The sequence below is a fragment of the Sorex araneus genome, chromosome 1 (genome assembly GCF_027595985.1).
Source record: "Sorex araneus isolate mSorAra2 chromosome 1, mSorAra2.pri, whole genome shotgun sequence".
NCBI classification, from domain to species: domain Eukaryota; kingdom Metazoa; phylum Chordata; class Mammalia; order Eulipotyphla; family Soricidae; genus Sorex; species Sorex araneus.
In genome coordinates, this window is record NC_073302.1 from 94,720,360 (window position 1) to 94,735,019 (window position 14,660).

Consider the following 14,660-nt stretch of genomic DNA (forward strand, 5'->3'; position numbering starts at 1 on the left):
CCATTTCCTTGTGAATAAAATAGGGATGATAATCTCCATAGGGTTATCACTGTATCACTGTCATCCCCCTTGTTGTCGATTTACTCGAACGGGCACCAGTAACATCTCTATTATACTCAACCCTGAGATGTTAGCAGCTTGTCCTTACTCATCTTTCCCAAGGATTGGAGGCTCTTCTAGGGTCAAGGGAATAAGACCTATCGTTACTGTTTTTGGCATATCAAATTCGCCACTGGTAGCTTGCCAGACTCTGCCGTGTGGGCAGGATACTCTCGCTAGCTTGCCGGGCTCTCCGAGAGGTATGTGTACATCTCTTACTGTATTTTGGATATGATTATGCCATGGGGAACTTGCAAGGCTCTCCCATGCAGGCAGTAAACTCTTGGTAGCTTGTCAGGTTCTCTAAGGAGGAGAAAAAGGCAGCGGCCGCGCGCTTCCAGGAGCTTGGTCTGATAGTGTCTGGATGTTGGCCTTTGGTGGGGTTACACGGCACTGGGGTCTGTTTGTGGGTTTGGCTGCCAAGCTACTGGAAAACGGGGGGGTCTGGGTGGAGAAGGCCCACTCCCAATCCAAGCAGGCTTGGAGATCTCAGCCCTTAGTCCCGCACACCTGGGTTCCTCTGCTAGTCCCTTCATGCATGAGGCTCATCCTAAGGTATGGGTTTAGGGTAGATTAAATACCACTCTAATCTATTTATTCTTTTTTTCTTTTTTTTTTTCTTTTTTTGGCCTTTTGGGTCACACCTGGTGATGCTCAGGACTAACTCCTGGCTCTGCAGTCCGGAATCACTCCTGGTGGTGCTCAGGGGACCATATGGGATGCTGGGAATCAACTTGGGTTGGCCGCGTGCAAGGCAAACTCCCTACCCACTGTGCTATCGCTCCAGCCCCTACTTATTCTTTCAATAACCCTACGCAGTGTGCAAACCCGGGTTGGCCACATGCACGGCAAACTCCCTACCTACTGTAATATCCCTCTGGCCCTGCAGTGACATTCTTTGATCACTGGCAAACAGCCTCAAAGATTTGCAGATAGAGGTGGTCACATGTCACCTTCTCCTTGACATCTTGGCTGGGGATGGGATGTAGGTGTTGGGTTTTTGAGACACCTGACTCTGCTCACGGACCTCCCCTGGCAGTGTGGGGGAGAATATGCTGACCCGAGTTGGTTGGGTGTAAGACCTTACCCATGATCCAGTCCTTGACTTATCTTTGAGATAAAATAAATGAAAAAATATCTCTGGGTGGGTCAAAATTGTGTGTAATGCAGCTTAGGGTTTAATAGGTGACAGCATCGGCCATTTTGGCCTTTGTGGGGTAAAATGTTCACTGCCAACAATGCTAGTGTTTTCCTATTACTCAAGACATAAGGAAATTAAACCAAATTGAAAATATCAGCAGCATTAGCTATGGCATTTGACTCTTGTTTTCATTTAAAGCCATACAGCGCTATTCTTTTGTGTGTGGGGGGGAGGGGCGTCAGATTTTGGCACCCAAGTGTGCTCAGGGCTTACTCTTAGTCCAGTGCTTGGGAGTCACCCTCAGTGGTACTCTCCGGGTCCTTGTGGTGCAGAGATGGAATCTGGATTTCCCCTGTGTGATGCAGCCCATTGAGCTCTTTCTCCGACCTGCTATGTGGAATTCTCGTCTGAGAAAGGAGAGCAGAGTCGGGCTCTAGACAAATTGCCCTGCAGCATAAAGACTGAGTTTGGAGGAGCGAGTCTGGATGCAGAATCAGTACTCCAGGGATGGTTTGGGTGACCTATAGTATAGTGTATGGAAGGGTCGGGAGGGAGGAAATAAAATTCCATGGCCAGCCAGGGGGGAAGGGCAAAGAAAGATGTCAGAAGAAGCTGGGGATTCGGCTGAGCCTGGAAGAATGCGCGGAGCCGCCTGCTGTGGAATTTGAGGAGTTTGACATTGAAGGCAGTATCTGATCTCTACAACACAGTGGGTTTACACATGTAACAATCAGGAGTTCCTGTACCTGGGAGTTTCTTACTTCACAGATAGGACAGTCAGTTCTAAAAGATGCTGATTCCAAAATTAGAATGATGGTACCTGCCACAGAGACGGAGTGGCATGGGGTGAGGGTGGCAGGTGGGAAACAATGGTGGTGGAAAATGGGCACTGTTGGAGGGATGGGTGCATGAGCATTGTGTGACTGAACTGTAATCATGCAAGTTTGTAACTTCACGGTGATCCAACAAAACTTCAAAGAAAAATTAAAGATACAAATATGTCCTAGATCCTTCTGCTAATGAGGCTGTTTGCCTAGGCCAATGAATGTCATTGTAGGACCAGAGGGATATTACAGTAGATAGGGAGTTTGCCGTGCATGTGGCCAATCCGGGTTTGCACACTCCATAGGGTTATTGAAAGAATAAATAGATGAGAGTGGTATTTGATCTACCCTAAACCCGAAGTGCATTTTGTTTGGTTTGGGGCCACACCCCACGGTGCTCAGGGCCCCTGATAGGCAAGCACCCTGCCCACTGTACTTCATCTTCAGTCCTTGGAAATTCAACTTTCTATGGTTTTGTTGTTACTAATTTCTATTACAATGATTATGTTGCCACTAATTTCTATGGCATAATCTGTTATATTTACTAAAAGCCTATTTTCTTCCTAGATATCTTTTTTCTAGAATTCTATCTTTACAGCTTAATAAATGCTGTTGACATTAAAGCCATGAGAGAGAACAGAAACTTAAATGCAGAGGCTTGAGAAATACGGAGAGGATGTATGCGTGAAACTGAGTTAGACTCTCCCTTCAGGAAGGTGCTGCCTAAAAAAAAAAAAAGTAGACTGAGGATGTCATGGGGTTAAGAGTTGGTGGGGGACTGGAGAGATGTGTATAGCTGGTAGGGCACTTCTCTCGGCCAGCCCAGGCTTGATCCTGGTCCCCCTGAGCACTATCAGAAGTAACTCCGGAGTACTGCCAGCCGAGTGACCCACAGATGAAAGCCTTGTTGCCGGTTTTATCCCAGCATGGTGCTGAAAGACTCGGAAAACAGGGTCTCAGGAAAGAGCACCCTTGAAGGGCTGGAGCATGTTTTGTATAGAAGTCCAGAGTTTGAGTCCCAGAACACTGTGGTCCCCTAGCACTGCCCACTGTGGCCTTCTCACCCCACCTCAAAAATTTCATAGTTTATTCCGAGGTCATAGGCAGTGCTGGGTTGGGGGGGAGGGGTCAGTGGCTGTTCTGCTAAGTTAAACCCAGACCTCCTATACACAAAGCATATGCGCCAGGCCTTTGTTCTGTCATCCTTCCCTATTAATTTTTTTGTTGGGGGTCGGGCGGCAGGGGGGTCGTGCTTGCTGTGGCACTCTGCAGGCTTTTCCCAGTGCCACCTAGGCACAGCCTCTCTCCAAGCCCCAGTCAAGGTTTTTAAGAGTTGTGAGTTTTGCCTGCACAGAGTTTTCACTGTTTACAAAGAAACTGTTTGCATAGCAACTTTTTGGAAATGTTAACTCCCCCCCCTTTTTTTTTTTAATATTTAGGTAAATAGCCTGGTGTACACATCTTGGTCTGATTGTTTCCTTAAGCTTATTTTGCAGAATGTTACACGTTTGGCAATCCTAAAATAGTTGAATGTTAGACTGGTCAAGTAATTCACATAGGAAATCGAGCAACTGCTGCAACTGGCAGTTGAAACAATCTGCTATATATTAGGGTGCCAGAGACCAGAGAGTAATTACCTTGGGATAGAGCCCCACTTAAATGCAAGACTTTTGTCCCTGTTATCTACACTTTGGTTTTCCTACGTGCATTTTAATTATCACCTCATCTTCTAATTTGCTTATTATATTTGTCCTGGTGCTCAGGGCTTTTCTACTGACTCTGCACTCAGGGTTCATTCCTGGCCGACTCAGAGGACTGACCATATGGAATGCTGGCCAACCAGAAGTTAGCCTGGTCTGCTAACTTGCAAGTGTGGTACCACTCTGGCTCCAAGTTTTCATATTATTGCCGTGAATCTTACTATTCACCTTCATATTGTATTCTGAATTTGTACATACTGTTAAATAGAATCATTGAAATTGCCATTCATAGACTCCCCACCGCGCCCCCCCCTTTTTTTTTTGCTTTTTGGGTCACACCTAGCAATGCATAGGAGTTATTCCTGGCTCTGCACTTAGGAATCTCTCCTGGTAGTGCTCAGGGGACCATATGGGATGCTGGGAATCGAACCCGGGTCAGCCGCGTGCAAGGCAAACGCCCTACCCACTGTGCTATTGCTCCAGTCCCCCACCCCCTTTTTTGTTGTCCTAGCTGTTGCAGTGTACTGATATCTGAAGTTTACCCCGATGCTTGCTGGGGTGCTTGTCCGTGCTTGGATAGCACAGAGGATAGTGCTCAGTCTTGGAGTGGCATGTTGAGAGTGGTCTCACACCCTCAGTCCCCTTCCCAGTATTTGCCTCTTAACCAGTGCAGTGGAAATGGTGCACAAAAGTAACTCATCTGAGGTAAAGTGATAGCATGGTACCCTTTCAGTAACCTATTGCAAACCATAGTGCCTAAAAGGTGAAAAGAAAGGAAAGTATCTGGCAGGAAATGTACACTGGTTGAGGTTGGGTGTTGGAACATTGTAGCACTGTCTTCTGGCTCATAGATTTTGCTCTTGGCTCCAGCTGGCACCAGTAACATTTCCATTGTGAGACTTGTTACTGTTTTTGGCATATCCAATATGCCCCAGGTAGCTTGTCAGGCTCTGCCACTCGGGTGGGATACTCTCGGTAGCTTGCTGGGCTCTCCGAGAGAAACGAGACGGAGGAATCGAACCTAGGTTGTGCAAGGCAAACGTCCTACCCACTGTGCTATGACTGAAAATTATGGGCAACGTTGTAACTCTGAATTAGGAATTTTAAAAAGATGAACATAGTGACTCATTGGGGGAGCTGGAGAGTTGGTATAGTGGCTAAGTCTCTTGCCTTGCAAGTGGCTCAGCCAAGTTCAGTCCTGGGAACTCAACATGGAACCCACAAGGAGCAACTGCAGAGCAAGCCGTGGGCATACCACCACGTAGCTCAGAAATACAAAACCGAAACCATTTTATTTTCACTTCTTGGTACTCCACAGTAACAAACTGATACCCCAATTTGACACCCCAATATTAACAAATTTCTTTTGAGTTTGCCTCTACTGGTGAACACAGTAACATTTCCATATTGAAGGGAAAGAAAAATATACTCAGTAACCTTATATTTCCCCTTTCTCTTTGTCATCTTTCAGTGGTTGTACTCCCCTCTTATGTGGGGAATACAAGATGAAAACCTAAGGAATAAATAAGATCCTTGGTTTGTCCTTTTTCTGAAAGTGCCATGTGTTGGGCCAGTACAGGTGGTGAGGTGCTTACCTTGATGTGGCAGGCCCTGGTTCAAACCCCTGACCCCCCCCCCCCCCAAGGACCACTGCAGTCAGTCCTGTGCACAGCCAGGCATAGCTCTTGAACACTGCTGGGCGTGTTCTGACCCCTTCACCCCCCAAAATAAAACTAAAAGGAAAAATAGTCCTGTCTTTTTTTCGTTCAAGTTGTAGTTCAAAGTGAGAGCATAACTCTTGCTGCTTACGCCAGTGTCCAGGTAACTTTCATATAATATGTACGTTTAAAAAAAGAAAAAAAGCTTGAAACTTGAAACACTGATTTATAAAGTTGTTGCTAATACAGTTGTTTCAGGTGTTCAGTGTTCCAGCATCAATCCTATCACCAGTGTGATCTTCCCTCCACTAATGTCGCGTTTCTCACCCACCTCACCAAGCCTGCTCCTTGGTTCAGGCAGAAAGTAATTTACATTGCTTGTTACAATAACATATATCTCGCAATGGTGTTATTAAAATTGAGGATGTTATTAAAACTGAGCTGTTTGTTGCTAGTTGAACCTCCTGTGTTACTGTTCTTGCTCATTGAGCTTTAGTGGGCTTCTGTGCACCGAGCTGTCAGTACTGTGAAATCTGGAGATGTATGGCCACATATGCCACTGTGTGGAACTGGTATGATTTAAAAGCAGCTTGGCTTCAGATGAGTGGCAGAGCTGGGCTGTTTATATCCTCGCGAAGTCAGGTGTGGGTGGGGTGCTGGACCTTCTGGTGGGGCATGAACTGAGCCTACCACCATCCCCAGAATGCTCCAGAGATCTCCAGCTGGTGTCGGGCCTACCTGGGATTATCATCTGCAGCATCTCTCTCTGTAATATGTGTCTTAACTTGTGCCCCACCCTCACCCCCCACTAGTTAATCCACCAGCAAAATGGAGGAAAGTTCATAATAAAAACTGGTACAGGGGGGGCCGGAGCGATAGCACAGCGGGTAGGGCGTTTGCCTTGCACGCGGCTGACCCGGGTTCGATCCCCGGCATCCCATATGGTCCCCCAAGCACTGCCAGGAGTAATTCCTGAGTGCAAAGCCAGGAGTAACCCCTGAGCATCGCTGGGTGTGACCCAAAAAGCAAAACAAACAAACAAACAAACAAACAAACAAAAATACTGGTACAGGGGCTGGAGCGAGATCACAGCTGGGAGGGCGTTTGCCTTGCACATGGCCGACCAGGGTTCAATTCCCAGCATCCTATATGATCCCCCGAGCACCGCCAGGAGTAATTCCTGAGTACAGAGCCAGGAGTACCCCTGTGCAATGCCGGGTGTGACCCAAAAAGCAAACAACAACAACAAAAAAACAAAAATCAAAAAACAAAACAAAAAACTGGTACAACCAACAGTAATTAATTTATAAAAATATTTTATTTCCCAGGCCAGAGAGAGTACAGTAGGAGGTGGGTTGTCTTGCATGTGACCAACCTGAGTTTGACTCCTGGAACTGTATATGGTCCCCTGAGCTTGCCTGCACTGATCCGAGTGTAGAGCCAGCAGTAAGCCATTGCAGGTATGGCTTGCAGGTCAAAGCAGCACACACAAAACCTTTCCCCTGAGATGGACCAAAGGATTGGGGCACATCTTTTGTCCGCAGGACACTCCCCTCCACACCCTATTTCAACTTGGCACAGTATGGAGCCTGCAAGCACTGCTGGGTGTGGCTCAAAAACAAAAATTTTCCCCCAAGCTGTCAACCTAGGAGTAACAGTATTGTCAAAGAGAAACAGACTGTTGGCTATGTCAGGGGAAAATTCCTGAAGAAATCATTGTATTTATTCAGAAATACTTGTGCCAATTGTGGGAGAGTGTGTAAGAAATCGCCCAGTAGTAACAAAGGACAATCGATGTGTAATTGTCAAACGTCACACGATCCGCGCCCATCTGTACTCGGAAGGAGGCCTCCAAACTGTCGATTCCGGAAACTATGGATTCCAGACCCAGACCTAGAGTACCAAGGGCTGGCGCGTGCTCTACGGGCGGCCCGCAGGCTGGTCCTGGCATCCCCCATGGTGCGCCCAGGACCGTCAGGAGTTAGTTCCTGAGTAGAGCCAGAAGCAACCCCTCAGCATCTCCGGCTCTGGCCCCAAAACAAACCCGAAAACAAAACAAAAACAAAAAAGCCCCCACCAACCCTATTAATGTCTACGGGCGCACTCCCGCGGGTTCGTCACCGGAAACCGGCGCAAGGCCTTCTGGGACTTGTAGGCCGGCAGCGCTAGCCCCGCCTTTCGCCTTTCTCCCGGAGTGGCCGCGGCGGCGCCCACGGCCCGGAAGTGCTCGCCCCTCAGAGGCGTGCGACCGGAAGTGGGGTCAGGGGTCGCCTGCGCGCCTCGCGGCCCGGTCGCTATGTAGCGGAGGCCGGTGCCCTGCGCCTCTTTCTGCGGGCCCGGCTGTTCGGCCGCCCGCTCGCGCGTCGCCGGCTCTGCCGCTGGCCGGAAGCGCGGGCGCCACCATGTTCGGCTGCTTAGTGGCTGGGAGGCTGGTGAGCGCGGGCACGGGTCGGCGGGAGGGCCCGGCCCCAGGCCGCGCTGGACGGGGCCTTAGCGCCGGCGGGCGGGGCCGGGGCGCGGGCCGGGCGCCCTCGGGGGCTGCTCGGGGCCGGCGGCTGTCCCGGGGACAGGGCGCCCTGACCCCATCCCGGGGGAGTGCTCCCGGCCCCATCCCGGGAGACATGCTCCCTCGCCCCATCCCGGGAGGCAGTGCTCCCGGCCCCCATCCCAGGGTAGTTCTTCCCCGCCCCTATCCCGGAAGACAGTGCTCCCTCGTCCCCCAGCCCCGTGGAGAGTGCTCCCGCCCTCCCCGCCCCTATCCTGGGAGAGTGCTCCTAGCCCCCATCCCGGAAGACTGTGCTCCTGGTCCCCAGCCCCAGGGAGAGTGCCCCTGCCTCCATCCTGGAAGACACTGCTCCCCCGCCCCTATCCCAGGAGAGTGCTCCTAGTCCCCAGCCCGGGGGAGAGTGCCCCGGCCCCCAGCCCGGGGAGAGTGCAGCTGGGAGGAGGGCATTTCCTGCCCCAGAGCGCACAGGTCCCTGAGCCCCTCTAGGGTGAGCCCTGAGCACAGCTGGGTGTGCCCATTAGATAGAGACAAAGCTGGGAGGCCCCTTTTCGGTGGTGGTGGTGGTGGTGATGAGCTGATCCTAGATCGCGCCCGCTGTTGGCGAGGAAAGTGAAGATTAGTCCGCCTAGACTGAGTGGGCACCAGCCTTGAAACACATCCACAATGTACTTAGCTGATGTGCAGGGGAACTTAGCTGCAGCGATTACTTATGAAGATTTCTTAGTTGGGTGCGACTCTTTAGTTCTTGAGTATTAGAACCAATGAATCAAAGTGAAGGACAAATAGATTTTTTTTTTAACTCTTTGGGTTACACCCTATGATGCACAGGGATTACTCCTGGCTCTGTATTCAGGAATCACCCCTGGCTGTGCTCGGGGGAGCACATAGGATACTGGGAATCAAACCCGGGTCTGCAGCGTGCATAGCAAACGCCCTACCCACTATGCTATTGCTTCAGCCCTGAATGGCAAATAGCAATAATGACATCTCAAAATTTAACTGCATTCTTCTCTTACTAGAAAAATCCACTTACCTAAGGCTATGAAGCTAGGGTTCAGTCTTTTCCTTAAAAGAGGTGGGCCAGAGCGATAGTACAGTGGGTAGGGCGATTGCCTCATACACTGCAGACCTGTGCTCTTTCCCTGGCATGAGGACCAGGCAGAGCTGGAGTGGCTCCCCCGAAAAGGCATATTTTTCTTTAAGGCCATCTTTGGGGGAAGAGGGTGAGGCTACACCCTGCGGTGTCAGGGCCTCTGCTTTCTGTGCTTAGTGCTGAGGGACACTGTAGGGCCAGGGTTCAATTCAGCCCTTGAGGTGTCATCTTTTTTTTTTCTTTTTGGATCACATCTGGCATTGCACAGGGGTTACTCCTGGCTCTGCACTCAGGAATTACTCCTGGCGGTGCTCAGGGGACCATATGGGATGCTGGGAATCAAACCTGGGTCGTCCACATGCAAGGCAAAGGCCCTACCCACTCTGCTATCGCTCCAGCTCGAAGTCATCTTGACACTTCCTCTTTTTCCAACAAGAGGGAGGGCTTCTTTTTAAAAAGGGAGAGATGATTCAGTGTGCTGTACAGCTATGCTTTGCATGCAGAAACCCAGAATCTAAGTCCCAACACTGCATGATCCTCCAAGTACCACAAAGTGTGGCCCCAAAACAAAAATGGGAATAGAGTCCTCGGCAATGCTTAGAGGGAGGGGGCGGCTGTTCCACTGCATGCAGGACTTGGGTGCCTGTGCTCTCCCGCTTGGAGCTGTCTTGGAGTTTTTCTCTTTTTGGTGCCCAGAGTTTCCACTCAGGGCCTCCTACGTGTGCTAGACAGGTGCTCTACTGCTGCACTTCCTCCTTCAGTATATTTTTCTTAAATCCAGTATAGAGAAAAGTCATAAAAAAAGTAGTAAAAATTTTGGTTTTTATGTATAACTTTTTTTTTTGTTTGGGGCCACACCCAGTGATGCTCAGGGGTAACTCCTGGCTCTACCCACAGGTAGAATTACTCCTGGAAGTGTGGGGGACTGTACGGGGTGCTGGGGGTTAAACCTGGGTGAGCCAGCTTCAATACAAGGCAAACACCTGACCTGTTGTACTGTCTCTCCAGCCCCAACATTTTAGTTACAATCAGCAAATATTAGAAAAGAAAAACCTTACATAAGTTGACAAACCAATCTGCTTGATTGCTCTTAGAATTTTGTTAATATATGTAATTTAGCACTAATTAATAGTCTTCTGGTCTGAAGAAATGGATCTGTGAGGGGCTGTAGTGATAGTACAGCCGGTAGGGCGTTTGTTTGCTTTGCATGTGTTCGACCTGGGTTCAATCCCCAGCACCCTATGTGGTCCCCCAAGCACCACTAGGAGTATTTCTAAATGCAAAGCCAGGAGTAACCCCTGTGCATCTCCGGGTGTAACCCAAAAGAGTAGAAAAAGGAAAAAAAGAAGTGGATCTGTGAGCTTTGTCCTAGAAACACACGGCCTCCTCAGCACCCCAGTAGCAACCCTGAGCGCAATGCTGAAAAGCCCTTTTTTTATTTTATTTTTGCTTTTTTGGGTTACACCTGGCGATGCACAGGGGTGACTCCTGGCTCTGCACTCAGGAATTAGCCCTGGCGGTGCTCAGGAGACCATATGGGATGCTGGGAATCGAACCCAGATCGGCCATGTGCAAGGCAAACGCCCTACCCACTGTGCTCTAGCCCCTTAACTGTTAAACTTTTTGTATTTATTTTGTTAGGTTTGGCTTTGAGATCACTCTCATCAGTGCTTAGGACTTCCTCCTGGCCTGCTCAGGAATCACTCCTGGCAGGTCTCAGAGGATCATGTGGTGCCAGGGATCTAACTGGATTGTCATAAAAGCAAGCGCCATAACTGCTGCACTATCTCTTTGGCCCTCAGATATGCCTATTTTGTTGTTTTGTTTTGGTGCCACCCTTGGTGGCACACAGGGCTCTGCTTAAGGATTGCTTGTCGCAGCCAGATAGATCCACTGATTGAACCTGAAAGTACCCTTTCCACTGCACTATTGAGCCAGCCCCACTTGCCAATTTAAACAGCAAAGTCACTAACAAAAACCACAAAAAAATTTAAAATGTGGTACCAAAGAAACCGAAAGGGCACTTGTTTACCTAAGAGAGATGAAACAGGCATTTTATAGTTTTGTTCCATTTCAGCTGGGAAATGTATACATCACATAGCTTTCTTTTTTTTTCCTTTTTTTTTTTTTTTTGCTGCTTTATATACAAATATGTCCACATATAAGCACAAAAAACAAAAATTGATTTGGAGACTTAAAAATAAATTTTGGGTTTGTAAATTTTAGTGAGTTTAATAATTTGTCACTATCTGACATTGAATCTGTAATAATGAGGATTGACTGTAATTTTGGATTGCTTACCCATCTTAATAACTTAGAAGGTTTGGGTCACATCCGGCAATGCACTCAGGAATCACTCCTGGTTGTCCTCAGGGGACCATATGGGATGCTGGGAATCGAACCCGGGTCAGCTGTGTGCAAGGCGAACACCCTACCCGCTGTACTATTGCTCCAGCCCCATTGAAGCGTAAGGTTTTGGTACTGTGTTTTGGGTAACACTTTTTTTTTCTTTTTGGTCACACCCTGTGAAGTTCAGTGGTTACTCCTGGCTCTGCTCTCAGGAATCACTCCTGGTGGTGCACGAGGGACCATGTGGGATTCTGGGGATCGAACCCAGGTTGGCCTTGTGCAAGGCAAACGCCCTACCACACTATACTATCACTCAGGCCCCTGTTTTAGGTAACTTTTAGGTAACTTTCACATCCTGTGAAGTTCAGTGGTTATTCCTGGCTCTGCTCTCAGGAATCACTCCTGGTGGTGCACGAAGGACCATATGGGGTGCTGGGGATCGAACCCAGATTGGCTTTGTGCAAGGCAAACGCCCTACCCACTATACTATCACTCAGGTACCTGTTTTAAGTAACTTTCATAAGGTTGTAAACTAGTGATTCGTTTATATAATTAAAAGCATTTCAGGATCCTTGTGGGCTTCTAATGTAGGTTATCTTTGTGGTTTTTTTTGTTTTTTGTTTTTTTGCTTTGGGGCCACACCTAGTGGTGCCCAGGAGTTGCTCCCATCTTGGTGCTCAGGGACCATGCGGTAACTGGGGTTGAAACCTGTCCTACAGGTGAGCTCTCTTCCTCACCCCTTGGGGATTGAGTCCAGAGTCTCACATTGCAAGGCAAGCATTCTCTTACTGAGCTACCCTGTCCCCTTTGTTACATATTCATTAAATGATCATCTTAAGGCTAATTATATATTGGGATAAAATAGTTGACTATCCTTGGTAATTTCCTAATTAAAGTATCAGACTAACCCAGTGTTATACTTGGACTAATGACTGTAACAGGTGGTAGTAAATGGCAGCAGGGGTCACAGCAGTATTATAAGGATTATAGGAATGTATCAGACCATGAGCTAAGACAAATTTCTTATTTTGTAGGTACAAACAGCTGCACAGCAGGTGGCAGAGGATAAATTTGTTTTTGACTTGCCTGATTATGAAAATATAAACCATGTTGTGGTCTTTATGCTGGGAACAGTCCCGTTCCCTGAGGGCATGGGAGGATCTGTCTACTTTTCCTACCCTGACTCGAATGGAATGCCAGTATGGCAGCTCCTAGGATTTGTCACCAATGGAAAGCCAAGTGCCATCTTCAAGATTTCAGGTCTTAAATCGGGTAAGGATAATATATTAAAATGGTTTCTTAATCTCTGTATTATTAAATAATTAAACCTATTTTTTTCTGACTGGTAAACTAACATATAATGATACTTAGAAAAGAATCAGGGCCAGAGCAATAGTATAGTGGGTAAGGCACTTCCTTGCACACAGCCCACCCAGATTCCATCTCCGGCATCCCGTATCGTCCCCGAGCACCACCAGGAATGATTTCTGAATGTAGAGCCAAGAGTAGCCACTGAGCACTGCCAGGTGTGACCCCCCTCCGCCCAACCCCCCCAAAAAATCAGCCTGGAGAGAGAGTGCAGTGGGTAGTGCTTGCCTTGCACACACCCAGTCTGTGTTCTGTTCCTGCAGATCCTGTGGTCCCCTGAGCACCACCAGGAGTTAACTCCTGAGTGTCGAGCCGGGAGGAACCCCTGGGAATTCTGCTGTGACCCCGAAGAATCAGGTGATGGCACCAGTAGGTAGCATAGGGTTTTGGGGTATGTGTGCCCAACTGCATCTCTGCCACTGCTGTCCTCCAGCAGCTTTAGGAGGCGCTCTGAAAGCTCCTTGGCACGCCAGGGCAGGTCCTGGTACTCTGGCAGGTAGGTCGGAGATGCTCCGAATCCTGAGGCTTGTTGAGTAAGTATTGCTAGGAGTGGCCCCGGACCCCTGGACACCATTAGGAGCCCATAAACGGTAGTTTATCAGATAAAGAAATAGGGAGTTTTGAAATTTCCTGGATTTAGTTTTATTATTAAGGTACGATTGTTAATGTTGATGCTTTTGACATCGAAAGTTACTATTCCAGTCCAGAGCGCGTAGAACGGATAAGGTGTTTGCCTGGCCGACTGGGTTTGAGCCCTGGCACCCAGATGTTGCCCTGAGCACCACCAGAAGTGATCTCTGAGCCAGGAGGAAGCTCTCAGTACTGCCATGTTGGCCCCCAAACAAACAGTTTCTGTACCACAGCCCCAACCCTCGACACTTTCCTGTGTCACTTCTAGTGTGCTCTGTGCTTCCCCCCACCCCCACTCAGGCTTGGTAGCCTCAGTTTGAGGCAGTGTTACTTTTTTTTAATTTTTCTGTTTTGGGGGCCACACAGGCTGTGCTTAGGGTTGACTCTATGCTCAGAGGTTTCTTTTTTTTTTTTTTTTTTGGCTTTTTGGGTCATACCTGCGATGCTCAGGAGTTACTTCTGGCTTTGTACTCAGGAGTCACTCCTGGCAGTGCTCAGGGGACCATATGGGATGCTGGGAATCAAATCCAGGTCAGCTGTGTGCAAGGCAAATGCCCTACCTGCTGTGCTATCGCTCCAGCCCCTCAGAGATTTCTAATGGCTGGATTGGAGGCTGGGGGTTGAATCCTGGTCAGCCATGCTCAAGGCAAGTGCCTTGTGTATTATTTTTCCCACCCTAAGGCTGAGCTTCTTAAGTACAACCCTTTAACTAACTGCATCAGTAAGGAGCATTATCTGGAAAGTTCTTAGAAATGAAGCTAATTATAAGTATGTGGTACCAGGAATCAAACTGGAGCCTCACGTGTTCTAGCCTGTGTGTTATTTCTCCAGCCCTATTCTTTTTTATATATATATATATATATATATAATTTATTAATTTTATTGAATCACCATGTGAAAAGTTACAAAGCTTTCAGGCTTATGTCTCAGTTATACAATGCTCGAACACCCGTCCCTTCACCAGTGCACATATTCCACCACCAAAAACCCCAGTATACTTCCCACCCCACCACCCCCCACCCCCGCCTGTGTAGCTGAATAAATTTCACTTCACTTTCTCTTTACCTTGATCACATTCCATATTTCAACACAAAACTCACTATTGTTATTGGAGTTTCTCCCCAAAAAACAGCCCTGCTGACAATTTGACAATTATCAAAATGCTTTTGATAATTAGTTTTCCATTGCTGAGAATGAAGAGATAAGAAGTCGCGCAGCTGCTGTATTTTAGTATTTTAGTAACTAAATGAAATGATGCAATTTCTAACATAAATCTCAGGGAGATTTATGTT

At 48.1% G+C, this 14,660-nt stretch overlaps 1 protein-coding gene across 2 annotated transcripts in view; it reads left to right on the plus strand.

Annotated features, from left to right (window-relative positions):
- The first annotated feature begins 7,654 nt into the window (after positions 1-7,654).
- HIKESHI (heat shock protein nuclear import factor hikeshi) overlaps positions 7,655-14,660 on the plus strand; it is a 47,973-nt gene continuing 40,967 nt past the window's right edge. Inside the window, exons 1-2 of one of the 2 annotated variants that reach the window (XM_055138328.1) lie at positions 7,655-7,854; positions 12,405-12,642. In XM_055138328.1, coding sequence (XP_054994303.1) covers positions 7,825-7,854; positions 12,405-12,642 — 268 coding nt within the window. In that variant the 5' untranslated portion in view covers positions 7,655-7,824. The remainder of the gene's footprint in view (positions 7,855-12,404; positions 12,643-14,660) is intronic. The other variant, XM_055138319.1, reaches the window with a different exon arrangement.